General features: G+C 36.8%; 1 protein-coding gene across 1 annotated transcript in view; it reads left to right on the top strand.

The window, feature by feature from the left end:
- The window catches only part of ZMYM2 (zinc finger MYM-type containing 2), a 115,972-nt gene extending 102,146 nt beyond the window's left edge, over window positions 1–13,826 (top strand). Inside the window, exons 23-26 of the mRNA XM_063102594.1 lie at window positions 10,338–10,452; window positions 11,089–11,340; window positions 11,649–11,769; window positions 13,166–13,826. Of these exons, the coding sequence (XP_062958664.1) occupies window positions 10,338–10,452; window positions 11,089–11,340; window positions 11,649–11,769; window positions 13,166–13,358 (681 nt within the window). The 3' untranslated portion in view covers window positions 13,359–13,826. The remainder of the gene's footprint in view (window positions 1–10,337; window positions 10,453–11,088; window positions 11,341–11,648; window positions 11,770–13,165) is intronic.
- Window positions 13,827–27,540: the final 13,714 nt, after the last annotated feature.

The raw sequence follows: 27,540 nt of genomic DNA, 5'->3' as shown, positions 1-27,540 counted from the left end.
TCTAACTTGTTAAATAGTAAAACTACTCATTCTTTGGAATCATCTCATAAAAAGAGGTCATTCTTTACAGGTTTTAGGTAAACTTCATTCACATGTCTCTGAATCTGAGTAAGTCTGCTTTCCACAATAAACATGAAAATCAACTTTAAGTAATGACCTCTGGTTCTGAATAGATTCAACAGGTTTGAGCCCAAAGGTCAGAAAGGATCTTCAGTTTCACATCTTATGTATATTGAAATGTGGTAGATGACAGGCAAAACCTCTTCAGAGTTTTGTTTACAGGTCTAAATTGTAATGTTATGCTGCTAACAGGTGTTAGATACTGAACTGTTACTGAAGAAAACTAGAGTTGTCTTAATTTGTGTTTTATTTATATTCTCTCCTGGGGTAGAATTTGCCTAAGATTCTGTTAATGGCGGTGGGGAAGTAGTACATGGCTGTAAGTTACTGTGTATTCGAGGGCCATCACATATTTTGCAGTAGCAACCTAAAAGAAATATAATAGATTTTACCTTTTCTTATTCTCCTTTGATAAATTTGTGTGTACTTTCAGATGGTGATATACAATGGTAACTTCAAAAGTTTGTGGAAAAATAGAATTAAAAGATAATACAAATCTTTCCATGAACTTTTTGAAGTACTCTGTGGGTCCACCATTCCAAAATCCTAAAACCTGTGAAAACCAGAAATTTTGCCCTTCAGTTTTTCATGATGTGAAGGTGAATTCTAGGTGTCAACTTGGTTAGATGAAGGAATGCTGAGAAACCTGGTAAAGCAATCTTTTTAGGTGTGTCCATGAGGGTGTTTCCAGCAGAGATTACTATGAGAGTCTGAGTGGACTGGGTGGGAGAGACCCACCCTCAATGTGGGTGGGAACCATCCAGTCCGCTGGGGGTCGGGAGAGAACAAAAGATTCTGGGACAGCTGCATCTAGCATGGGCCGCAGGCTGCTTCTACTCATGGTGGAAAGTGGCAGGCAGCCGGTGGGTACAAGCAGATCACATGGCGAGAGGAAGCAAGAGAGAGGAAGCAAGAGAGAGAGAGGAGGTGCCAGTATCTTTTAAACAACAAGCTCTTGTAGGAACTAATAGAGTGAGAACTCACTCATTAATCCCCCTACCCCCAGGGAGAGCATGAATCCATTCATGAGGGATCCACCCCCATGACTCAATCAGTTTCCAACACTGCCACATTGGGGATCAAATTTCCACATGGGTTGTGGTGGGGACAAGTCATCTAAACTCCAGCATTCTGCCCCTGGCCCCCCAAAACTCATGTCCCTTCCACATACACACCAGTGTACAGAGGACGTTGAAAATGGAGTCAAGTTACAAGATTCACCACCTTTAAGATTCAGTGTATGTCCTGCTGGGTTTCAGACTACTTGTTTGGGACCTGTTACCCCTTTCTTTTGGCCTATTTCTCCCTTTTGGAATGGGAATATTTACCCTATGTTTGTCCCACCACTGTATCTTGGAAGTAAATAACTTGTATTGATTTCACAATGGGACTTTGAATTTTGGACTCTTGAGTTGAAACAAGTTAAGACTTTGGGGATGAAATGAATGCATTTGCATGTGAAAAGGACATGAGTTTTGGGGGGCCAGGGGCGGAATGTAGTGGATTGAATTAATGGCCCCCCCAAACTCCCTGAAGCTTGAATTGTGTCCCCCAAGTTTTATGTATTAGAAACTTATTCCCCACTGTGACTATTAAGAAGGTGGGAGGTCCTGTTATGGTAATTGAAAGGTGGAGCCTTGAAGAGGTGATTGGATTGTAGGACCATGCATTAGTGAATGGATTAAAAATGGTCGTCAAGGGCATGGTTCTGAGAGCTTCAAAAGAAGAGGAGAGTCTGTCTCCCTCTCTCTCTGCTCCCTCTGCTTCCACCATCTTGCCATGTGAGACCTCCTGGGTCACTGTCGCCTCCACCAGATGAACTTTGGACTTCCCACCCTCAGAAACTGTAAGCAATAAATTTCATTTTTTCTTTATAAATCACCCAGTTCAGTGTACTTTGTTATAAGCAACAAAAATGGACTAATATACATGAAGATGCAGTTGGCAGTAAAACGAGAGTTGAAGAAATGTGAAGCTATTGTTGTCTTTATTACATTTAGTTTTAATATTCATCTATAGACTTAGCTATAGAATTCGTTATAAAATTGATGTTTCTACATAAGTACAAGGTGCTAGCCCAGACCATTCTAGGAATGTTATTTAATTACGTACATGCCCTGTATTTCCTCTGTAAAATCTGGAAAGTTATGAATTCCAAAACATCTGTCCCCAGTGATTCTGACTCAGGGCAACCCTGTGTGTGCATCCTACACCTCCCCACCCCTGTTTCATTATACCTAGTAGTAAAAGAATAGTAGGAATAGCATTTATAAATACTGTACCAGGTATAGGTGAAATCATCTCAATCCCCTGATTTCAGAACAAATTATTTATTATATATCAGTCCTGTAAAGAGCAAATAGGAGCTTTCTTGTACCATGCTGTCCACATAACAGGCATTCATTGAATCAGTTGATTGTCAGGACTTTTACACAGCATACCTATAGATCCTGTTTTCTGCTGTCTTTGATTGTGTGTGTATTTTCTTATTTAAGGTGGTTGAAGAATTTTTTTTAAAAGGAACATTTATGTATTTATCTTAGATATAGTTTTGTTATCTAGATTAACTATTTTTTAAGGTGTTGTAGAGAGCACTAGGCTTTTGCCAAGTTAACTCAGCAGGAAGGAGAGTGATTGAGTTCCAGGCTCTTCTTGTTAGTTTAGTCCAACTCTACTGCCTTGGGATTCTGTATAAAATTTCATTTTAAAAAGGCTTCTGCTAGGAACAAAGCTTAAAAACTAGTATCTGGATAATATAACTTTTAAAATCAGCGAGTCCTAAAAGATTTACAATAAAATTGTGGGCTTCTTTGCCTTACCCATCTCCAGTCCACCTAGCTCCTCTCCCAAAAGTCAAATACTTTTTGCTCTTTTAGCTATTTCATCTGGCATTACTCACATATAAAAATATAGTTGATTTTTACATATTCATCTTATATTCTGTACTGATTCCCTGTTAGTTCTAGTAGATGGGTTTTTAAAAAATTTCTTAGGCAGGCAACATGATTGTGTAGTAGAAAATTCTATGAAAAAGACAGTTTTACTTTCCAGTCTGTATGTCTTGTATTTCTTTTTTTGTGCCTTAATACATTGCTTAAGATTTTCCCACTCCCCCACTTTCTCAGTACAATGTTGAATAGAAGTGGCGAAAGCAGAAACCCTTGCCTTGTTTTAAATCTTAGGAGGGAAAGTATTCTTTCATTACCATTAAGCTATGGGGTTTTTTTGGTTACCAGGTTGAGGAAATTCTCTTCTATTCCTAGTTATTTTGTTGCTAAGCGTTTTTTTTTTAATCATAAATGGTTATTGAACTTTGTCAACTGCTTTTTCTGCATCAATCGAGATGATTTATGTGGTTTATCTACTTATTCTATTAATGATGGTATGTTATATCAGTTAATTTTCAGACATTAAACCAACCTTGCATTCATTGGATAGACTCCACTAGATAATGATAATATTATCCTTGTAATGTATTGCCTGATGAGATTTGCTGGTATATTTTTAATGATTTTTGCAGATGTTTATGAGAGATAATAGTCCATAATTTTCTTGTCATAACTGGCTTTGGTTTTGGGATGATATTGCCTCACAAAATGAGTTGAAAAATGTTCTTTTCTCCTATTTTTGATAGAACTCACTGGTAAAGCCAAGTGGGACAGGGATTTTTGTTGTTTTTTGGTGGGTGTAGTTTTACATCACTAAATCAATTTCTTTAGTTGATATAGGGCTATTTTAAGTTTTCTCTTCTTTTTGAGTCATTTTGCCTTTCAAGAAATTTATACACTTGTCAAAGTTGTCAAATTTCTTAGTATGTTGGTAATATTTTCTTGTTATCCTTTTAATATCTATAGAATGTGCTCATCCTTTCATTCCTAATATTGGTTATATGTGCCTTTTTTTGTTTCTTGAACAGTACAGCTCAGGAATCAGCAAAGTTTTTCTTAAAGGGCAAGATAGTGAATAATTTGGCCTTTGCAAACCAAGAGGCAAAAATCTAAGTTATTACATAGCAACTTAGATAACTGTTTTAAATATAACCATTTATAAATGTGAAAAAAAATTGTTAGCTCACAGGCTGTAAAAAAACAGGTGGCCGGTAGGGTTGGGCCTAATGGGGCTAGGATTGTAGTTTGCCTAGACCTTTTATCTAGCTAAAAGTATATCAGTTTTATTTGTTTTATATTGAGTCTCTGATCTTTATTATTTCTTAATTTGCTTTTTTCTCCTAGCTTTTTAAGATGGAAGCTTAGATTATTGATTTTAGTCCTTTCTTCTTTTCTAGGAAAACATTTAAACTATAAATTTCCCTCTAAGACTAGTTTGCCTGCATTTCACACATTTTTTTTCATATGTCCTCTTTTTGTTTTCTTTGACTTAAGTAAAGGAAACCCTATCATAGGAAGTTGAGTCTCTGGATTGCTTTGTATTGAATGGATTATTTAAATATTAGAATTCAAAATATAGTATTAGAGGTTTGAGAGCTTAATGAGTGATTATGAATTATGTTTATAAATAGGTTCTTCCCCCCCCCCCCCCAGTTTTTGTCATTGAGGTAAAATACATACACGATTTACCATTTTAGCGTATTTTTAAGTGTACAGTTCAGTGGCATTAAGTACATTCACATTGCTATGTAACTATCACTACTATCTACACAACTCTTTTTATCTTACACAACTGAAACTCTGTTAAACAATAGCTCCTCATTTCCTTCTCACTAGGCCCTGGCAGCCCCCATTCTACTTTCTGTCTCTCTATTAATTTGATCACTGTAGGTACCACATGTAAGTGGAAGCATACATTATTTGTCCTTTGTGGCTGGCTTATTTCACTTAGCATAATGTCCTCAAGGTTCATCTGTGTTGTAGCAGAATGTCAGAATTCCCTTTCTTTTTCTAATAGGTTCCTTATGTACTGATAAGTGTTTCCTCAAAAAAATTGTTTTACTACTGAACTTATAAGTGGTTAAGATGGTAAATTTTATGTCCTGTGCATTTACACATGTTCCTTGTACCAAATTTATCATAAATTGAGCTATGGATAGATACCCTTCTCCTTAATCCCCTCACCCCAACACTATTAGCTAGATATGTGTACTTCTTTGTGCTTTTTATGAAGATGGGGAAGGATACACAAGTTTTGTCAGCTAAGAACACAAGACCATATTACATACTTCTACATCTTGCTTTCCCTCCCTCTACTTCCCAGTACATGGTGGCAGTTCCTCGAAATCAGCTGAAACAGACCTAGCTGTATGTGTATTTCATTTTATGCTATACCATTTATAGCATACCATATTTAATTCAGTCATTTCCACAATGATGAGCATTCCCTTCGTTTTATAAAATTTCGCTATTATAGATAGTATGTACTATCCTCTGTCCCACCCGCCATCTTGTATAATTATCCTAAAGAACTGGTGGTGCATTTATTTCTGAGATAAGATTCTTGAAAGAGTGTTATGGGATCATGAGAAAAGTGTGTTTTTGATTTTAGAAATAATTACCAGATTTGCTTTCCAAAAAGGCTGAGGATCTTTTCATGTTTATTGGCCATCATTCATTGTATAGTGGGTTGTTTATCCTTTTCAGTTTAGGAGAGTTCCTTTTTTGTTCTAGAAAATAACTCTTTATTTGTCATTTTCCCAGATTTTTTTTGCTGGGATTTTTATTTTTTATTTTTCACATTGTCTTTTATTTTGGAAGAATGTGTTAACAAAAGTGAGCTCTATTTACCAAATTAAGAAATATAGCAAACTGACTTATGTGGCTCCTTAATTTAAATTCCGTGTAAATGGATAGTTTTCAAATAATTAAATTCTATTGAAATGCATATAACATTTCTAAATTTATTTAATCTTTATTCAAGGACCTTAAGAATTAGCTTTTTTTTTTTTTTTTTTTTAAAATAGCATTGATGAGATGGATTCTGAGTTTTGCTAAACTTCCTTTCATTGTTTACCTCAGCAATCATTAGTTAATAAGTGCCTTCGTATGCTGGACACTAGACATTAGAGTAGGCTTTGGAGATTGAGATAACGCATATTGACATTTATTGACTGTTTACTGTTTTCCCTGTACTGTGCTAAGTGCTTGACATGCCATTTAATCCTCTCCAGAACCTTACTATTATTATCACTATTTGTTGATGAGGAAGTAAAGTAGCTTGCCCAAGTTTCACAGCTCATAAATTTTGAATCTGGTGAGCAGTTTGACTTAAAAGCCACTATTATGTACTCTGCTGAAGGATTTGAAATACATAGACAAATAATATTTAAACAGTTCTATACTCATGGTATGTTGGTAGCACAGAATTGGGACTAAGGATGTAATAGGAAAACAATATAACAGTGTAGAACACATTTTAAATTGAGTTTTGAAGTACATATAGAAATTTAATATATGGATTACGGTAGGACAATGGCATTCCAAGAAGAGAAATATATACCAGTTCTGGGAACTGCTTGGCATGGCTGGAATGTAGAATATGAAGTAGAGAGAGCTTTGGAATGAGGGGTGGGTACTACAGCAGGTAAGAGTCATACCACAAAGGACCTGTAATCCTTGATAAAATGTTTAGGTTTCATCTTTTATCCAGAATGAAACATGAAAAGGCTTTAAATATTTTTAAAGATCACACTTGATATTTTTTTTCTTGGATCTAGGCAACTGAAGGCTGGAATATTATCATTGAAATACAAATTATTGTGCAGAACTACTGATTTGTAGCTAAGTTAATGGTGGGTTATTTTACATTTTTCTTAATGAAGCTTTATTCAAATAACATTTAATAAAACAACATCTAATAGACTTCAAATTATGAATGTCTTATATTTCCAACATTTGCTTTAATTTTATAAATTGCTGTGTATATTGTTATATGTAATAGAGTTCTTGCGTTAGCTAGCTCTCCAGAACATTCTTTGATAATACATATTTGTCATATTGGTGACAATACGTATCTGAACAGACTCTCTAAAATACATGCTTTTCAACTATTAAATATGTTATATATGGGACTTTTGTTCTGCTTCTCAAACACCAATACCATAATTTCTATTTAAGTAAATAAACATCTACCAATGTGCTGCTTTGTCCTACAAAGCAATTTTAATCCATTAGAAACAGGGCCCTGGAAATGTGGTCTGTCTGAAATGAGAAGTGTTCTGAGTATAAAATATATACAAGATTTCAAAGAATTTATATTTTTAAAAATGTAAAATATCTTGTTAATTTCTATGTTATAATATGTTAAAATTATATGTTTTGACTATATTGGGTTAAATAAAGTATTAAATTAATTATACCTGTTTCTTTTTAATTTTTTTTAATGTGGCTACATTTAAAATTTTATTTGTAGCTCATGTTATATTTTTCTAGTTCAGTACTGCTCTCTATACGTTTGTTCCAAAATTATCTAGGGAAGTCTAATTCTCCTGTATGTAGTTCCAAGGAAATCTAAGTGAAATGAGAGACCAATAACCCTTATAAAAGAATTTGTATTTTAAAAAGATACTTATTAATTCAAATAATTCTAGAATTGAAGACTTTTCTGTGAAGATAATTATTTCTTAACATTGCTACTGTTCCGACAGGCCTGTCCTAGGGAATTTTCCCTGTGGCTAGTTCCTGTAAGTTGCTGCTGTCTTTGACAACTTCTCCTTTGCCTTTGTTTCTGAAACCACAGGTTCTCTTTTCATCTTTCGGTTCCCATTGGTTGCAAGGGCTTTGGAGATATGGAGTCATGTACGAGGGCACATCAAAACGTTTGTGGAAAATTGAATTCAAAGATAATCTGAATCCTTCTATAATCCTTTTTGAAGACCCCCTGTTTGTATAGATTGGTGTTTATAATAAATTGGGACTGCATTTAATGGAAAATAACAGCCACAATGATAATATGGCATTGTTTCTCATACTACAGCAATGACTAGTAAAGCATATTTTAATTTATTCTGTAACAACACGGGCAGCAGATCACTTGATTTATCATGGATTGCCTTGAGAAACCTTTTCAGAAGGATTGAGTATTGGTACTTTTAGGAACTGCTTTTAGTTGAGCTGGGCTGGGAGCTTAGTTTTTGGCTTGTTATTATTGCTAAGGTTCTGAATGTACATAGAAATTATTTTTCCTTTGTTGCTAGATTCACAGATGAAAGTACTGTAATTCAGGATTATTTCCCTCATTTTTTATTATGTGTTGTATGTTGTTTTATGGTAAGAATAAAACATCTAAATTTGGGGATTTTACTTTTGTGATTATTTTATATAATGTGCAACTAAGTTTGCATTTAAAAAAATCTAGGAACCCTAATTTACAAAAATTTACAGTCCCATTAAATAGATTGAATCATGATATTATATTTTAACCAATCAGTGCTACAGTCATTACATTGAGGATCTCTAGATAGTTTAGGAAACAGTGTTTTTAGAACTCCTACCCTTTAACTAACCCGAAAGCAGGGGAGGGATGTGGTATTGTCACTCCATTCATTGCCATGCTTTTGTCAATGAGCCTAACTCTCATCCTGTATGAAAGGCATTAGTTAAGAGTTTTGGTTTCAGTATTTTGGAATTGTGATGGCTAATATTCCTTTTGACTAGTAGGAGTAACATTAGATCATTTCAGATGCTGACACTCTGGGTTTTGGTTAGTGTGTATGTGGGGTACATTTTTTCTTTTACTTTTCAAGTATCTGTGTCCTTTTTAAAGTAGTTTTTTTTTTTTTTTTTAGAAAGCATATTGTTGAGTTGTGCCTTTTTTTTTTTCAATCCAATTTGACAATACCTGTCTTTTTTTTTTTTTTTTAAAGATGACTGATAAGGGGATCTTAACCGTTGACTTGGTATTGTCAGCACATGCTCTCCCAAGTGAGCTAACTGGCCATTCCTATATAGGGATCTGAACCTGTGGCCTTGGCGTTATCAGCACCATGCTCTCCAAAGTGAGCCACGGGCCAGCCCTAATACTTGTCTTTTAATTGGTGTGTTTTGACCAGGACCAACAAACTTTTTTATAAAGGACCAGGTAGAAAATGTTTTAGGTTTTACCAGCCGTACTTGTCTGTGTTGTGCAACCATTCAACTCTACCGTTGTAGCTTGAAAGCAGCCTTAGACAATATTCAAATGAGCCGGTGTCTGTGCTCCAAGAAAACTTTATTACAAAATTAGTGGATTAGTCAGTGGGTGGGGTATGGCTCAAGGTCCTCTAGTGTGCTGACCTTGGTTTAGAGCTTTTACATTTAATGTAATTACTGCTGTCATTGGGTTAAAATCTGTTGTTCTGCTGTTTGTTTTGTATTCTTTCTGTTCTTTGTTGTTTTGTCTTTTTCTGCTTTCTTTTGAGTTTTTTTTTTTTTGTGTGTGTGTGTGTGATTCTGTTTTATCTCCACTATTGGTTTATAATTTATACCTCTTAAAAGTTTTTTAGTGGTTGCCCTAGGATTTACAAAATACATCTTCACTTAATCTTGTCCACGTTGAAATAATATTATATCACTTCACATGTAGTTTACAATAGCATACTTCCAATTACTGCCTCCCATTCTTTGTGCTATTATAATCATACACTTTACTTTTACAAATTTTATTTTTAAATCCCACTAGAAATAGACTTTTCAAACTTTAGTGTTTAAATCATTCTGCAACAAGCTTCACTGTTAATATTTAAGGTTTGTCGTAGTAAGTTATAAGATTCAAAAATTTGTACTGGCTCACAGGTGGAAAGAGTTAAGCATATAGAGACAATGAGAAAAAAATATTAGCCTAACAAAGTGACAGTGCTACAAGAGAGCTTCCCATAGCAACAGAGTAACATTGCCTCCCATCCTTACCACTCAGTATTTTTCTTTAATCATTATTTAATTACTCTTACTTTAACATTTAAATTTTCTTTCATGCAGTATATAATAAGCACTGGAATTAGATATTTTGTTTTCTTTCTGACACAAAATTCTCATCTAGTTTCTACATTCTGGATTATGGGATGTATATTTCAGCTTTGAGTGTTTTAAGCAGCAGATTAATTGGTAATTTATGATTCTTTATGATTTCTAGGTACATACATAAAACCAGGAATCTCTTATGGTTTATTAGTATGCTTGCCTTTTTTAGACATACAGCTTTATTTTTTTCTTAAGAAATACTGAGTGTAATATATTCGCCGTTTATAATTAGCTGGATTTTCTTCAAGAAAATTTTTTTTCTTTTTGTAGTACTTGTATGGTAGTAATCGAAAAGACAACATATTTATTGATTCAGGATACCAGACATTTGAACAAGAATTGAATAAAATACTTCGAAGTTGGCAACCAAGCATCCTTCCCGATGGTAATGCTATTTTAAATAAAGGTGTCGCTAACTTGATATTTGGATTATTATTTTTACAGAAAGTATGTTAAAAATAATTAGGAAGTCATTTAAATTAGCATGTTTCTCATAGTATTAACTCATGAACTCATCTGTTCATTTCTTGTTGAACTAGAAATGAATGTGGTCAATAACTAGTATTTATGGAGAACTTTGTGAGAACTGTTACCTACTTTCTCTGGAATAAGAAACTGGATGTTTATGTCTTAAGCCCTCCAGTGGAGATGTTGATATAAATTTCTGTTAAGCCACTATTTTAGACGTTTGAAGAAAATGTGTATGTATATGGAAATCACCTATTTTTTTCAGGAATCAACAGATTTAAATTCTTTTCTGACCATTGTCTGCATGTCCTATTGAAGAACAGAAGCAAAAATCCAGTCCCTTATTCCAGAGATGATAGTTCCAGTCATGTGTGTTTCCTAGCCTTTGTATTGTTAAAGAGCTGCATAGGTAATTCTGAAATTCATTCCAGTTGACCTGGTGTGAATGGAGGCTTGGTATAGGTTTGTTCTTAAATTAACTTTATTTCTGGATGGTTAAATGAAAACTGTTCTATTTATTATAATTCTTTTAAAATAGTTCTCTCTGTTTAAGGGTCAATATTCTCTCGAGTTGAAGAAGACTATCTCTGGAGGATAAAACAACTAGGATCACACTCTCCAGTAGCTCTTCTAAATACCCTGTTCTACTTTAACACTAAGTATTTTGGCCTGAAAACAGTGGAACAACACTTAAGACTTTCCTTTGGCACTGTGTTTAGGCATTGGAAAAAAAATCCTTTAACAATGGAAAACAAAGCATGTCTTCGATACCAAGTGTCTTCCTTATGTGGAACAGATAATGAAGGTAGTGTAATAGGTTTTTATTTTGAGATTGTCTGGCGGGGGTGTTCAAACCTTGCCTTACTAAAGCCCACCTGAGCCACTTGTTAAGAACCTAAGGACTTTCATTTTCATAAAATAAGACATCCTATGTCTTCTTAAAATGTCTAAGTTCCTTTTGCTTGAAAAATTGTACATTGCCAGAAACCACAACTTAGAACTCTGAAGGACATCGAGTCCCATTCTTTGGTATAATGGACACCAGGATTAAATAGAATACTCTCTTCCTTCAATATTGGTTTTAGGAGGTTTATTTAACTTTTATTTTTTAAGATAAAATTACTACTGGAAAGAGAAAACATGAAGATGATGAGCCAGTATTTGAACAAATTGAAAATACAGCCAATCCTTCTAGATGTCCTGTGAAAATGTTTGAATGCTACTTGTCTAAAAGGTGAGTGTTAATAACACTTAACTTTTTAAAATGGTAGTATTAGTTGGTTGGTTTGAATTTAACACTACCAAGAGGTGACATTTTTTCCACTTGTTTTTTTTTTTTAGATTTCTCTCTCATATCCAAGTCAATTCAGCTATAGCTCTTTAGTCTCATTATTATGAAATACAAAGCTTAATACTTCATACTTTGGGATTCAAGCATATGTTAAGAAATCACTCTACTGATGAAATTATTGCTGTCATCTTGTCTTAAATTATAGTAATTCCAATAACTGCAAAGTAGTGGGCACAAACCTTTCTGTAAAGGGTCAGATAGAAAATATTTTACACTTTTGGGGCTATAGAGTCTCTGTTGCAACTACTCAGTTCTGCTGTTGTAGTTAGAAAGCAGCCATGTACAGTACTATATATAAATTCATGGCACATGGCTGTGTAATACTTAAACTTTGCACAAACAGGTGGCTGGCTGTAGTTTGTCAACACCTGCTGTAAAAGTATGTTCAAAGGTAGGATTGAAGTATTGCATTTAAGAGAAAATAGCCCTTTAACAAGGTCTGAAAGCTATGGTAGTGTTTTGAAAGCACAGTTGACCCTTGAACAACGAGATTAGGGGTGCCAAGCCCCACACAGTCAGGGGTGGGTGTGGGGGATGTTGAGAAGTGGCTGTTGTTAGTCAGATACTAATAGCCTACTGTTAGGTTAGGTATGGCATGGATTAGTCACATATCTGACCAAAATTTTCCCACTTTATTTATTGAAAAAAATCTGCGTATAAGTAGACCCACTCAGCTCAACTCCATGTTGTTCCAAGGTTTTCTTGACTGTGCTTGCTGAACATGGTTCAGGGTATGGCTGTTTGGCTGCAACAGTATCAGCAGTATCAGGATCTTCCACTGGTAGTAACTATTTTTTTAGGTGGAAATTTCTATCTTAGCATTACCTTGTGGTTATTTTAAAAAATTAAGATTCTGTTGTGTAATGCTATAAGGATTTTTATTTTATGTGCTGCCATATTTCCTCAGTTCTTAGACATGTTTTTCACAATTCACTGTCTCTGAAACTGGGATGCATCTTAAAATTATAATTGGCAGTGTTCTATTTGCTTAGTGGTAACATTAAAATAATGATTCAAATAATGGTATGTCTCTTGATGGTGTGTTGGAGTCAGTAAAATACAAAGTTTAAATTATGGTGGAGAAGTAATCCTTTTATCACAGAAAATAACTTGAAGAATATTATAATGACAGAATAGTTAATGTAAAAAATGAGGTATACGGTCTGGCCAGATAATGTGATTATTGAGGTCTGAATTATTCTTGAAAGAAGAAAAGAAAATTGGGAGAAATTTTGTATATATTTTGTGAAATTGATGTTTTCTCTCCTTTCCCCTAAAGTCCACAGAATCTTAATCAGAGAATGGATGTTTTTTATTTGCAACCAGAGTGCTCTAGTTCAACAGATAGCCCTGTCTGGTACACAGCTACTTCACTGGACCGAAACACCTTGGAAAATATGCTTGTACGGGTTCTTCTAGTAAAAGATATTTATGATAAAGACAATTATGAACTGGATGAAGACACAGACTAAAAAGGAACTTTTCAGAAGCGATCGGGGTAAAACAGCATTAGATAGTCATGCTGCTAGATCTTTATTATGGAAAACATTTCAAGTTTACTCCTTCTGTTTTGAGTTTTGTAGCAGTGTACCCACACTGGGTATTACCATGTAAATAATCTGTGAGTGAAAGTTGCCATTATTCTATGTAGTGGTTTTAGGATACTTAACAAATACATTCAAGTTCTTTTTTTATTATTATTTATTTGATTAGGTATGTTTGTAACTTTTTACATTACAAATATGAATGAAAATGTGCCATGTATAATTTTTTTCTTATAGTAGGAAACATCCATATTGCACAACTCTACTGTCGCAAAGCTTCCTTGGAAGGGGGCTCTTTTACTGGGTTATTGACCAGATGGTTGTGTATGGGTAGCACTACTAAAAGTTTAGAACTTGCAGTGTTCTTCAGAATTTTTAAAATAAACTGTAAACTAATAGGCTGGGTTTTTTGTTTTGTTTTAGGTTTTTCGTTTGCTTTATGTTTGAGTTACTGAAGCCTTACAAGGTTATGTAGAGAGATACCATCTTCTGTACCAAAAATAGACAAGAGAATGCTGTTAATATTGGTGTACTGTAATGTGAATCTATACTGGTGAAAACACTTTTTGTTCCCCTTATTAAAACCTTAGTGTCCTTTTCTCATTTGTGGCTTTCTGCATCACCCTAGTCAATAATAAAAATAAATATATATAATATACACATATATACACATATATATGTATATATGTAAAGAATGACTGTAAGTTGAAAACACAATCATCAAGGCATTTTCTTTGTAAAAATGACTGATGAAAGTGTAAAATTCTGTTTTCTTTTTCTATGACGTCTATAAGCATCTGAAATCCCCTTCGTTTATAGAGGTTTAATTTTTATTTATTTCATTTTCCCCCCTTAAGTATACAAGTCATGCAATATTACCTGCATAGTCCTCTAATACTTGACCAATTTTATTAGAGTTCTTGTCCCTGCTTCCAAATATGACTGATGCACACATTGGATAAAATTATTTTTAGAAATGCCACCCCTGAAGTAGTTGTTATAGAAAGTCAAGCTACTTTAAAGAAAATGTATCACATTTTGCTATGAAGATTACCAGTGTAGTAATTCCAATATTTCAGATGATTGAAGAACAAAGAAGGAAACTGATGGGCAAAGTCTGTCTCAGAGGAACTCACATTTGATGTTAGATTGTTTGGCTTTTAAAATTTAATTACTTCTTATAGAAGATTGCATTAAAAAAAACTTTGTGCTTCTGCATAGCAATTTTTCTGTTCATACCTTTTCTTTTAAAATAAGGAAGTTTACTTAAAATCCTACTTTCTAAAGACACAGTGCTAGCTGCAGATTATCATAAAGAAATCATTTGACTGACTTCGTATAGCATGTTTATAATCATGTTGTTTTCCTGAATCATCCAGGTGATATTAGTTTTTAAACATTGTCTGGGGGGCCATTGGGCTATTTTCCACAGTGGTCAGGCAATGTCTGCGCATCCCTTAGATATTTCTCTCTCTCATTTAGGATAAATGTTAGCACACAGAAGAAATTTTCTTAATCACAATTTGGAAATTTTCACAGGCATAATCACTGTATATTTAAGCAATAATTATCTGAAATGTTTTTGGCATAAAAAATTATAATGTTCTAACTTGTTTTATAAGTTTGAATAACTTTTCTGTCCCTTGATTTTATATTTGTTGAATGATGATCAGACTGACAGTAGCAAACCTGATACTACTTTACTAAAATAGATTGCTGATTGTCTACTTAATGAAGAAAAGTGGGTAACATTTAAAATACATAATACAAACTTACCTTTTTCCAGAACTACTTCTTTAAGCACTTTTCTTTTACATGCATATTGTTGATTAAAAGGTGGTTAATCCTAACCATCTTTTATTCTTTAGAGTGGTGCTATATTCCATCAACAGCAATAAAGTTTTTCCCAAATGTCACTTACTGTATATTTTAGCAAATACCCTAAATTTCTGCCACCACTAAGCACCTTGTCTTGCTATTTACGTTTTCTTCATTTGTACATTTTAGCTTCTTTAAGCAAAAATGTCTAGATAATTTTGATTTTGACATGATTGAGAATTTAGAGCTCTTTGTCTTGATTACAATTCAGTGAAAGGTTAACTTGATTCTCAGGGGGAAAAGAGAAAAAAATCTATTTTATGAGAATTGTCTGTTCTGTGAAGTTTATTACACCTAAAACACATTTCATTGATTCCTGGATCTCGTTAGTTTGTGTGGTCATACATGACTGCTGAGAAAAAGGATAATGAGGTGAGGGCAGTTTCTTTTTGCTTCTTGGTGTTTTCTGATTATAGATAGCATACTGTAAATGCAACTTTGTTTTGAAGATGTCTATTGGAAATACTATATTTTTCTGTTCTGAAGAGGATTTTGTCATTTGAAATAATCCAATGAAAAAGATATTTATCCATATTGAGGAAAGTGGATTTCCCATGCAAATTGAATCTTTATTAATGCATTTTAAAAAGGGTTTTTACTGTATTAGGTAACATAAGATATTAAAAGATTTTTCTAGGCAAGAATTTCAACATTTTTTTTGTATAAAAATTTTTTTTGCTTGAATAGTAATTCATGTTTTACTTTTATTAAATGGAGTTGTTACCAGTGTGTTAAACATTGAAACAGGAGGAGGATGCATATAGTACTATGCGTTCAAATTTTTTCTGATGGATTTTCCCTTTGTCCTGGCCGGTTGTGATCTGGGAAGAGGGTAACTGGATTGTGCATAGAATTAAGGATTACAGTAATGGAGAAGTCATAAAATTGCAAGTTTTGGTTTGCACTGCTCTAATGTGGGTCCGTTTAATGTGAGATCTTAAATATCTTGCAGTTTTAAGGCACTATACACATTTACATTTCTATTTTGCGAGTTATTTTTAAAATGTATTGTTATGCATATGTCACTTATATTTTACGCTAACATTGACTGTAGGATAATCTCCTTGTTCCCCTCAAAGTAGACATAAAAGTGTACATGAAAATATTTTTAAAGAATAAATTTCTTCAACTAAATTATAATACTTTTGAGTTTTCCCCCTTTAATAAGCTCCTCACTCATTTTTAGAGAAGATTTCTAATTTCATTTATTCCGTTCTCCTGTGTTCCTAGGGTTAGACCACTTATAATACTGTGTTGAGTATTCACATGCTTTTTTGTTGTTGCTGGTTGTGTCATATCTGATACCAATAACCCCCTTTTGCCAACTTAGAAGTGACGTCCAGAACAGGTTAGAGCCGCAACAGTCTCGCTCTGCGAATAGAAGCGCCTAAAGTGCTGTCCCAGTTTGTACTTTTTTTTCTTGGAAGCTAAATGTTAGAGGGACACGTGTCCCCCAGTCAGTGGCTGTGATCTCTCGCCTTGTAATGAACTGAAAAGGAGAAACTTGTTCTAAACTCTGTGATATCCTAATTAATTACTGAGTTAAATAATGAATTTACTTCATGAATTGAAGCCTTTTGAGAAAGAGAACCAAAGAGAAGCTAAGATTTAACCTGTAAATAAAATATTAAGAATAGAACCAAAGAGAAGGCCTTGGAACACACTGTATCGTTGACAGGTGTGAATCCTAACTGAGTGCATTTTCTATTGTAGTGCAGTGAAAAGAACAATCATAGCTCTTTTTAGGACTTTAGGTACTTCGTTCTGTCTGGGCTTCAATTTTTTTATCTGTAAAATGAAAGCATTGCCTTGATTTCTGATTCTGGAGTTTCAAATTGAGCATGGTTGATAGTAAACTTTACAGATGTACGTTTGAATCCTTGTGATTTATTTAGAAACACATTTTCTTGGAGAGGGGAAAGATCTTTTCTAAAATAGCCTTAATACTGAGAGCATGTTAGACCTAATTTTAAAAGTCCAATTCAGATAACTCCTCAGAAGTAAACTCAGCACATGAAAATTCATGATCACAAAACATTGTTATGTATTCCTCTGTGCCAAAGAACTGCTGGTAACCATGGCAGTTAGGAAGAGAAAAGAAAAGATTAGGAAGACATTAGTGTTCCAAAGCTTGCATCTTTGGGGGAGGTGGGTGGGTGGGGGGTTGTAACAAGGTACACCATACATTTAACTCCTCAGGGGTGTGTAGAAAACACATTCATGAGAGTTCAGAACAGTGAATATTGTGGACTCAAATTCTCCAAGACTATTATGGTCTAGGGTAGGTTTCATAGGATTACCACCATCTGTGATTATACAAAACATGAGATTCCTGTAGCTTTGACGTTACTTTTAGCTCTGTTAGAAATGGTCAGTAGAGCAATTTCTGGTTATTTTGATGGTACCATTTTCATCCCAACTCAGTACAAGAGTAGTTAAAAATAGTGCCCAAAGGGGTAGCTAGAGCACCCTCACCATGCATTAGAGAGAAATCTAAAAGGTATTCAACCACATTGAATCAAAATGGGTAGAACAACTTCTGGGTTATGTAGTGTTGGATGGAACACACAAGGTCCAACATATTGTAAGTTTTTAAAAACCTTTATCCACTTATGGTGTTGTGACTTTTTTTTTTCTTCTATAATATTGCCTTTTAAAATTAGAATCTACACCATTTTCTAAGTCATGGTTCTAAATTTAAGCAAAATGAAACCTTTCCATTTTGATCACGTATTTGTAGTTCTAAACTGATGTCAGCAGATGGCAATAGTATGCAGCACAAGGCTTTGCTTTTATTTTCCTTGTTTATACCATAAGTGTCCTATAATGTTTTATCTGAAACCCTTGGGGGGTTTAGAATTCAGAATCTGCTCCTTTTCAAAGATAATATAAATGCTGTAGATTTTACATAACACCCTCAGTGGGATCTGGGACAGCACCCCATGATCAAACATTAATATTTTGCTGTAATAATCAGACATTCATAGTAACTGGGATAAACTATATAAGGCTATAGATTGGTCAGTTTTTGTTACACACTTAGGGAAGAAACTAGTTTTCAGAATTTTGGGGGTCTTGGAACTGCTGACTTGTATAAGAAAACTAATGTCAGATCTAGTATTTTTCTTTTAATAAAATATTTAGTAGTTTTCTCTTTTTTTCATTCTTAGTTTTGGTAAAGGTAACTGAAGGCTTTCTTTTGTAAAATTTGCAAATTAGATTTTGAGAAAAATGTATGAAACACTTAGAACATGCACTCATACAAATGGCAGTTCTAGAGCCATTATTGAGTTCTGAAGCACTTAAAGATAACTGGTTACTTTACATCTTGCCTCTGTATTTGTAACATAATAAGTATTCTATATAAATACAACGTACCTGTGTGAAGAGCTGCAGTTATGTCCTGGAGCCGGTCATTTATTCGTTCAACAAATAGAGCGATGACTCTTCCAGGCACTAACCTAGGTGCTGGGAACACAGTAAGACACAAGACCCGGCCCCTCCTCTCAGGGACTTAGTCTAGTTGGGGAAAAATGGGAGTGAGATGGAATGTCAGAGTAAGGTGGGCCCTTAGGCCTTACTGAGCATGTAAAATAGTAAGGTCAAGTATTCTGTCAAGAGCCTATTCTTGGTGAGACCAACTCTGTCTCCTGGCTGTGGTTCCAGGTGTCTCTATTACACCAGGCAGTTTCCTGTTCTGAACAGGGAGAGATGCCAGCTAGTTTTAGGATGTAGAGAGATGCAGATTGAAATGTAGCAGTGAACATCTGTCACATTGAAGGCTCTCCATCTTCAGAGGTTATTAGTGTTTGTCCATTCAGTTTTCAACCAGCCATCTTGCTGCAAGAGCAGAACTTATTTCACTAGAATGTGACGTAGAGAATTTTCTTTTGTTCCTTTCAGTATCCTGAGCACTTAGTCCTAGCACATACTAGGTGTTAATAAATGTTTGTCGAATGTGTCAATGGTTATTAGAACTTTTAAATTCAAGAACTTTGAAAATAAAGGAACCATTGGAAATATGACCTATCATCTATGAAGAAAGTCCTATTTTTGGTGTGCCTTTGAGCACTGGTCTCTTGCGCGCGTGCGTGTGTGTGTGTGGCTTGCCCTGCATGCTGGTGCTGCCTGAGTTCCTCCAGCCTTACATTTGTGATAGCCAAGGGGATGGTTTGTTGTAGTGCACAAAATATGAACACTTAAAAGTAACTTGTGAAGTTTGTTAAAATGGCGATTTCTGATCTACCCCTGGAGGTTGGTTTAGTTGATCTGGGTGGTTTTTTGGTTAAAAACTCAAAGATCTACAGTCCAGAATTTGGCCCACAACAGTTTTTTTTTTTTTTTTTTTTTTAAATGAAGTAGAACTGCAGGGACTAGAACATAGTAAAGATTTTCTTCATGAGACTTTTTGTTATACTCATATAAGTTGGGCAGCAGCTGTAAGATCTGTTCTTATGATTCTCGAAATTTGAAGGCCCTTCCCTAGGAGACTCCCTAAGAGAAACTCTGTACCGTGGAAGGGTTTGATGTTGCTCTGTGCCACCCATTTTGTTTTCAGATACCATTGTCTTAGTTTTATCTACATTGAATTCCAGAGAGTTGTGAACTTTGGGGACACATGCTTTTCATTTCTCCATAATCAGTAAGTGGCTAGTCAAAGCTAGTGTGGTGGAGCGTGTGAGAAAGAACCATTTCTCTGCCGGATTGCCATAGTTTGAGGCTCTTTTTTTCCCCCCAAGAGTTTCTGTGGGAATAAGAGCAATAGTTATTGGAGTGATTTCTGTGTGTCAACCCATGAGGTATGTTTGGTATTATACCCAATTCAAAGATCAGCAAATGTGTAGGGTCACATAACTGGTAAATGGCAGAGCTGTGATCCACATTTTTATAGGTCTTGGTTCCTGTGGCATCTAAAAGCCTGTGTGTTCCTGAAACACTTGGCTGACTCTTTCTGTGATAAACATGAAATAGGTAATTCTATCAGGCTACCCCTGAACTTCTCACTCATAGAACAAGTGTTCAATAAGCGTATGCTGAGACAAAAATAACAGGTGAGCATGCAGCAAAATTTTGGAAGATAGAAAGCAAATGGGTAAGTAGACATGGACTTGGCAGAGCCAGTAATAGCCACACACTGAGCACTTTCCCTGCCTGCCCCACCTGCATGCCTGCAGCTGAGTGTGCCTAGAGGACACGACTGCAGCAACTACATTACTATTCCAGACCTTTCATCTCCTCAGATCTCTCACACTTCTCCCGTCCTTAAGCTCAGTGGACAGTAAACTTTTTCTGCAAAGGACCAGAGTCAGTTTTTTTATGCTTTGTGGAACAAGAGGCAACATTGAGGACATTCTGTAGGTACTTATGAGAAACTTCCACAAAATTTTTATTGGCGAAATTAAAAATACAGTGAGTAAAATTTTTTCTAATACAGGTCTATTGATGAGAAGAACAGAATGAATTTTGGGGGAGTATCCATTTTGGTTAATTGGATTCCAAGTTAGGAGTGGGGAACCATCAAAATGATTGCAGGTGTTCACCTGTTAGGTTTTATGTATTTCATCTTTTAAAATATCTTTTTTTTTTTTTTTTTTAAAGATGACCGGTAAGGGGATCTTAACCCTTGACTTGGTGTTGTCAGCACCACACTCAGCCATTGAGCGAACCGGCCATCCGTATATGGGATCCGAACCCGGGGCCTTGGTGTTATCAGCACCGCACTCTCCCGAGTGAGCCACGGGCCGGCCCTAAAATATCTTTTTGAACAAGTAGGTAGTGCCGAATACCGATATCAGTGGATGACATATGAACTCAATTGAGCATTGTCATCACTTGGAAGGCGTTTGTACAGTTCTATTAGATTCTTTGATACTTGCCTTTCAGCGTGTCATACGGTGCAGATAATCACTTCCACTTGAAGGTTAAATGGAACTTCCTCAATTGCACAATTAAATGGATTTCGAAAAATGGAAATTTCCTTTACACTTGCATTGATCTCTGAAAAACTGCTGGAACTGTAGTTTGAGATTGGAAAATCTGCTGTCAATGTGTGTGGAAATGGGAATGTTACTGCTTTTGACTTTCGACAACATATATGTATAAGGAGCTTGATGTTACTTCTAATTCAAGCAGCATTAGTTGGCTGGAAATTATTGCAGTATGTTTTGCATGTAAGCCTTGTTTCAACTTGTAATTTCAGGTTGAATTCATTAAGAAACATTATCAAGCCAGCAACAAAAGCTAATTTCCAAAGCTATTCATTGTTTGTAGTTGAGTGTGGTTTTTCTCATTCAGAAAAAATGTAGTCTTGGCCCTGAGCTCAAAACATCACAGTAAAACTTTACTACTGCCAAGCTGTCGAACTGCTGTGTGCACGGGCAGGTCGGGACACTCAGCTTTGCTAAGTAACAAAAATTCACGGAACCGATGATGGCTAAGTCCACGAGAGTGAAGGAAGATCACCCTCGACACTACTGGTCCTGTATCACATGACAGATTCAGATATTTACTGCAAAGTGCCTGCTCACTTTGTAACTGCGTGATGAGCAACCTTAGGCTCTGAACATTGACAATGCAGCTGAGACTTTAACTGCTCCATACGTGCTTTTGCCACCATTAGGTGCATGCAGCACATTCTACTTTCAGGTTTTACTGAATTAGTGTTTCCTCCACTTCTTTAAAAATATTCTTGCCTGTAGTTGTTACCCACAGATCTATTCATTGAGGCTAATTCTTCAGTCACTTCAAACTTGGCTTTGGCTCTTTGAAAAGACAACCAAGCAGTACTGGTAAAAGTCTTTTGACTTATCAAGAGTGAAAAAAAACCACTCAGAAACGTCGGTCTTGTTTTAAAATTTTTTAATAACTCTTCAAGCAACTCTTCTTGCCAAAAGGCCAAGAATCTTAAACAAGCTTATTTTCTCTGGATACATTTCTTTGGCTGCTGTGATCAAGATGCAATTTAATTCACCATCAGTAAATGGCTTCTCTTGCTTGGCTAACAAATGAGCCAGTTGGAAACTTGCTTTGGTTGCAGGTTCATTTGAATTTTTCATTTTTGTGAGAAAATTCTGCTGGAATGAGTGATTCCGTTTAAAATTTTTTAACTTTTCTGACCATTGCTTTCTGGTGAGTTGGAAATGTTGTGACAAGTGCTCAATTTGGTAATGTCTATGTCTATTACATTCTTTTAGCCGAGCTGTAGCTTTACTGGATAATAAACACAATGCTCTGTAATTCAGTAACATAACCCACACTCCGCTGTGCCTTCGTGTGACGTTCAAAGAACACTTGCTTTGAGGTGATGAGATTGCATGGGTAAAATTAACAAAGCACATGTGTGGCACTTGAAACACTCCGTTATGACCATCGCTGCGATTGGTAGTGAGCTGGGCAGCAGCACGAAGCTGTGGGGGTGCCACGCGTGACTGTCACCACCACTCAGCCTTGCTTGCACAGGGTAAAAGCAGCCATAGGTGATACGTAAATGAAAACGTGTGGTTTATGTATACTGAAATTTGAATTCCATGTGTCACGAAATACATATTTTTAAATTTCTCTGACCATTTAAAACCGTATAAACCTTTTTAGCTAGTGTGCCATGAAAAACAGTCAGTGGGCAAGACTTGGCCTGCAGCCTACAGGTTCCAATCCCTGCTTAAGTTGCTTACCTTACTTTCTACATCGATGAAGATAATGAATGCATTTTTAAAGCAATCAAAAGAGACTTTGTTTACTTCTATGCACCTACAGCGTGTGGATTGTTTGCACAAGTTGCTGTTGAGCTCATCTTCTAAAACCCTCTTTTAACTCTACTTCTTTCCACCCCATTTCTCTGCTTCCCTTTGTAGCAGGATTCCTCAACAAAAGAGTTGTCTATCCTGCGTGGTCTCTAATTCCTTTTCTGTTTTAAACTTCAAGGTTTTTGTCCCTGCATTCCAGACTTCTCTCACCAGTGTCACCCTGACTTCCGTGTTGTTAAATCCAATGGGTAGTTCCTAGTCATCATACTACTTTGTGTTAGTAAGAGTTAAAACCGTAAATCACTTCTTCCTTTTTGAAACACTTTTAAAAACTTAGTTTTCAGTAATCTATATTCTCCATTGAATATAGAAGATATATTCTATATTTCTACTTTTTTTTCCTTTTTATATACTATGGAATTCTATTTTTTAAATTTATTTTATTTTTTAGTTTTTAATTGAATTGTTTTATCATAGAGCAGATGCGTCTTCTGTCACTCTGGAATGAGCTTTGTGGAGAGAGGCATCCTCTTCTTTTCTTTGGTCTCTGCTGGTAACTCTCCTTGTGTCAATGCACTCCAGTGGCTGGTGGGCCATCTACACAGTGGTTGTGGCATCTAACCGCTTTCACGGCAGCTGTGGTTATTGTGGTGGCTGTGGTGGGCCACCCACGTTGAGGTGATGTTTTTGGCCTGCTCTTTATATAGTTGGTGGTGGCGATGGCAGTTTGCCTGGTTGTGGGTGGAGGGTCTGGTTCCTGGATCCATGCCTCCAGACCCTGGGCAGGCCCCATGGCACTGGTGGTGTACCTGGTTGTCCCCCTTTTCTGGCTTGGTAACCCAGGGGACTTTTGGTCCTTCTAGGTGTTATAGGTGTGCTTTGGTGAAATGAGACCTTTACTAGTTAATATCAAACTTTGGTTGTGGGTGCTCTGTTTTTTCTCTCAGTTCTGTGTTGGATTGTTTGCTGTTCCCACCACTTAAACTCTGAGCTGGAACTAATTTGTTGTCCTTTGCTTACTTCTAAAGGGGGGGAACTTCCTGTGGGGACCAGCACTTGAGCTCTGTGGTTGAGCTAAATTGCTGCTTTGCTGCTGATTACCTGGGGAAGGCTTTTTGTGCAGCTCAGGTTTTAGTGGTTGACTTTATAGGTACTTCTGGGTTTAGTGAAATCCAATGCACCTGGGTTGTGTAGAAACTCAGATCTGGGCCTGAGTCTTTTCATCAAATTGGACCCCATGCAATTCTGTATTCCTGACCAGTCTCCTCTGAGGGGTCCTACACTTGTTGGGGGGCAGATCAGCTGTCCATGCTGTGTCCCAGTGTTCTCCCAGTGGGCCCATCTCCCCCACCACCCACGCTGCAAACACTTCCCATGGGAGCGGCCATGCGCTGGTCCCTTGTGATTACTCACCGGCCTCTGAGTGGCTCCTTTTTTTCAGTTGTTGTGGCTCCTTACTCCTGTTTGGGTCCACGGGAACCCTATTAGTGTTCTTGCTGTCCTGGGGGCCGCCAAGGCCCTCTTCTCCTCTGCTGCATCCAAGCAACTTCATCTGAAGGGCACAGCTGTGGCTTCTGCTGGCTCCTGCTCCGTGTGCTCAGCAGCTCCAGCCTGTAAGTGGCCAGGACTTGAAACGGTTGGAGAGGTTCTTTCTTTCTCTCATTGTGCCTTCTTCCTGCCTTCGTGCACTGTGTAGGTCTCTCCTCCTCTTCCCCTGAGTTCTAGCGCCCCAGTTTGACTGTCGTTGCTTTTTAATAGTTGTAAATTAGTTGATTTGTGGGTGAGAGATGCTGGGGACCATCTGTTCTGCCATCTTGACTGGAAGTCTTCTCCTACTTTATTTAGCTCTTCTCAATATTCTTTGCTGATACCCTCTCTATCCCCTGACCTCTTAAAGTTGGAGCACCCAGAGCTCAGTTCTTGGGCCTCTTTTCTTTATCTAACTTAATCCTTTAGGGTTCTCATCTGGTCTCAGTGGCTTTAAATGCCATCAACACACTGAAAACTACATGCATGAAATACCTATTTCCAATCTGGGGAATAAATCAACGAACAGCCTTATTTTGTTCTAGTGCATTACCTGTATTAATTCACTTAATACAACTACCCTATAAGCCAGGGGTCAAAAAACGTTTTCTGTAAAGATCCAGAGAATAACCTAGGCTCTGTGGGCTTCCTAACATTTTCTTGCATATTCTGCTGTGTGATTTTTGGGTTTGTTTACGACTATATAAGAAGTGTAAAAGCCGTTCTTATCTCACAGGAAATACATACACAGGCTGTGTGCTGACCCTGCCATAGCTATTACGAGGTAGTTGTATTATTATTTTATGGATGGAGAAACTGAGGCACAAAGAAGCTAACTAATGCCTAAGCTCACCAGCTGGTGAGTGATGAAAGTATGGTTCCAGTAAGCAGTCTGGGTCCGAGTCTGAGCACGTAATCACTGCACTGCCTGGAAGGTTAAAATGTACAAAAAAGAAAAGCCAACAAAAAGTTAGTGATTTATGTTCCAGAACCCCTCAAATTCTCGGGAATTGGAAGCAACAGGTACTCTGAAGATGGTGTGTAAGGGATTGTATAAAAGTTGATCAGAGAAGCTATTCAGCCCCTTCCAAGATCCTCTCTCCCAGCCTATGCAGCCTTTCCCCACACCCATGGAAGTCTCTGGAGAGGGTGCAACAGAGAGGCCCAGAGCTCAGAGAGACCAGGCGAGGCTGAAGCAGGAGTGGAAGCTGCTCTGAAGCAGATGAGTTGAGCAAGTCTGCAGCTCGAAGTGAGGGCCCAGCCCTTGGCACCAGGATGCTCAAGGCCAGGGCTTTAGCCTGTGGGCAGAAGATCTGATGATCCCTCACTGCAATACCAACAGTTGCTGACATGGTGACCTTGCAGTGAACCCCAGCAGTCAGGAAACTCTTCTTGGCTCACTGAACTTCCTTTGGCCGGGGTGTGTGTGTGTGTGTGTCCCGGGGTGTCCCAGGGGGGAGGGTTCCCACTCTTGAGTAAGGATGGGCTAGACATGTGAGGAAAGCTTTCAACAGGAAGGATGGTGATTGAAACAAAGTAAAAAGGAAATGGAAGAACTACAATGTAGGAAGCAAAGAAAAACTTAAAAAAATAAAATTGATACACAAAGATAAACACATCCAGGAAACAAGCAGAGGTGATGAAAAGGAACATTAAACAAGAAAGACTTGGAAAAATCTGAAATATGGTAGCAAAATAAAGTGTTCAGTAGAAAGACTAGATGACGAGGTTGAGAATATCTTGCATGAAGTAGAGTAAAAATGTCAAAAAGGACAAAGTATGAGGAAGAAAAGAAAAAAACCTTGCAGATTCAACCTAGGAGATCCAAAATCAAACAGGAAAAAGTTCCAGAAAGAGGGAACAGAGAATGCGCAGGGGAAGGAAATGGCAAAGAATATGGGAAATGTTCCCAGAACAGGAGAACAGGATTATCCAGACTGAAAGTGCATAGGGTGCCCAGGATAATGAATTTAAAGACTCAGACCAAGACACATCATTGTGAAATTTCAAAAATCTGGATATGAAGAAAAGATCCTAAAGGGTTCCCACAGAGGAAGAAAAAAAAAATCCTAAAAACAGATCACATACAAAAGATCAGGAATTAGAATATCATCAAGCTTTTTCACAGCGGTGCTGGAAGTTAGAAAATAACAGACATGCAAAGCCTTTAAAACTCAGAGGGAAAATTATTTCCAGCCTAGAATTCTTTTTCTAACTAAACTATCAGGCGGAGTACAGGAATTTTCAGATCTGCAAGTTCTCAGAAAGTTAACATCTTAGGTGCTTTTGTCAAGAAGTGGCTCTATTCTACTAAAATGAGATTATGAATGAGGAAGGAGGAAAACAAGGACTCCAACACAGATGGGAGGCACTGAAGAGTAGGGAATGGGGTTTCAGGACAACTATGTGACACAGTCACAGTGCACCAGTTATCATTTTATTGTCTCTCAGCTCAAAATTCACCTTTCTGCCCTGCTTTGTGGTACTGGAGCTGAATCCTGTAAATATTTCTCCTTTGCCGACTGTCACAATGTCAAGCTTTATCAGCAGAGGGCACTGGAGACCATTGCAAGAGGAGGGGCTCCTCCTGGATTTCAGGCTTTGTTTCCCTTGTTTTTGTGGTAGGGCTGCCTGCAGGAACCCAGTGGCAGCTTCCCCGTGTTTCACTGGCAGCTCAGGGGTGGCTTCTGCCCATCAGCCCATCCCCAGCACCTCATTGACTTCTCCACCGCATCAGAGGCCATAGCCTTGGTCCTGCCTTGGATTCTTCCTCCATCCTAGAGGCAGCAGCTGCTCCCAACACCTGCTATTCCTGCATCCTTTAGAGTTCTCTTTATTCCTCTTAGTAGTTAATTCCCTAATGACTAGTTAATGCTTGTTTATGTCACATTTTCTCTGTTCATATTACTGGTGTGGTTTCTGTCTCCTGACTGGCCCCTGACAGATATGCATAGTACTATGAA

The sequence above is a fragment of the Cynocephalus volans genome, chromosome 7, assembly GCF_027409185.1.
Source record: "Cynocephalus volans isolate mCynVol1 chromosome 7, mCynVol1.pri, whole genome shotgun sequence".
Classification (NCBI taxonomy): domain Eukaryota; kingdom Metazoa; phylum Chordata; class Mammalia; order Dermoptera; family Cynocephalidae; genus Cynocephalus; species Cynocephalus volans.
This window is presented reverse-complemented; position numbering and strand designations above follow the sequence as displayed.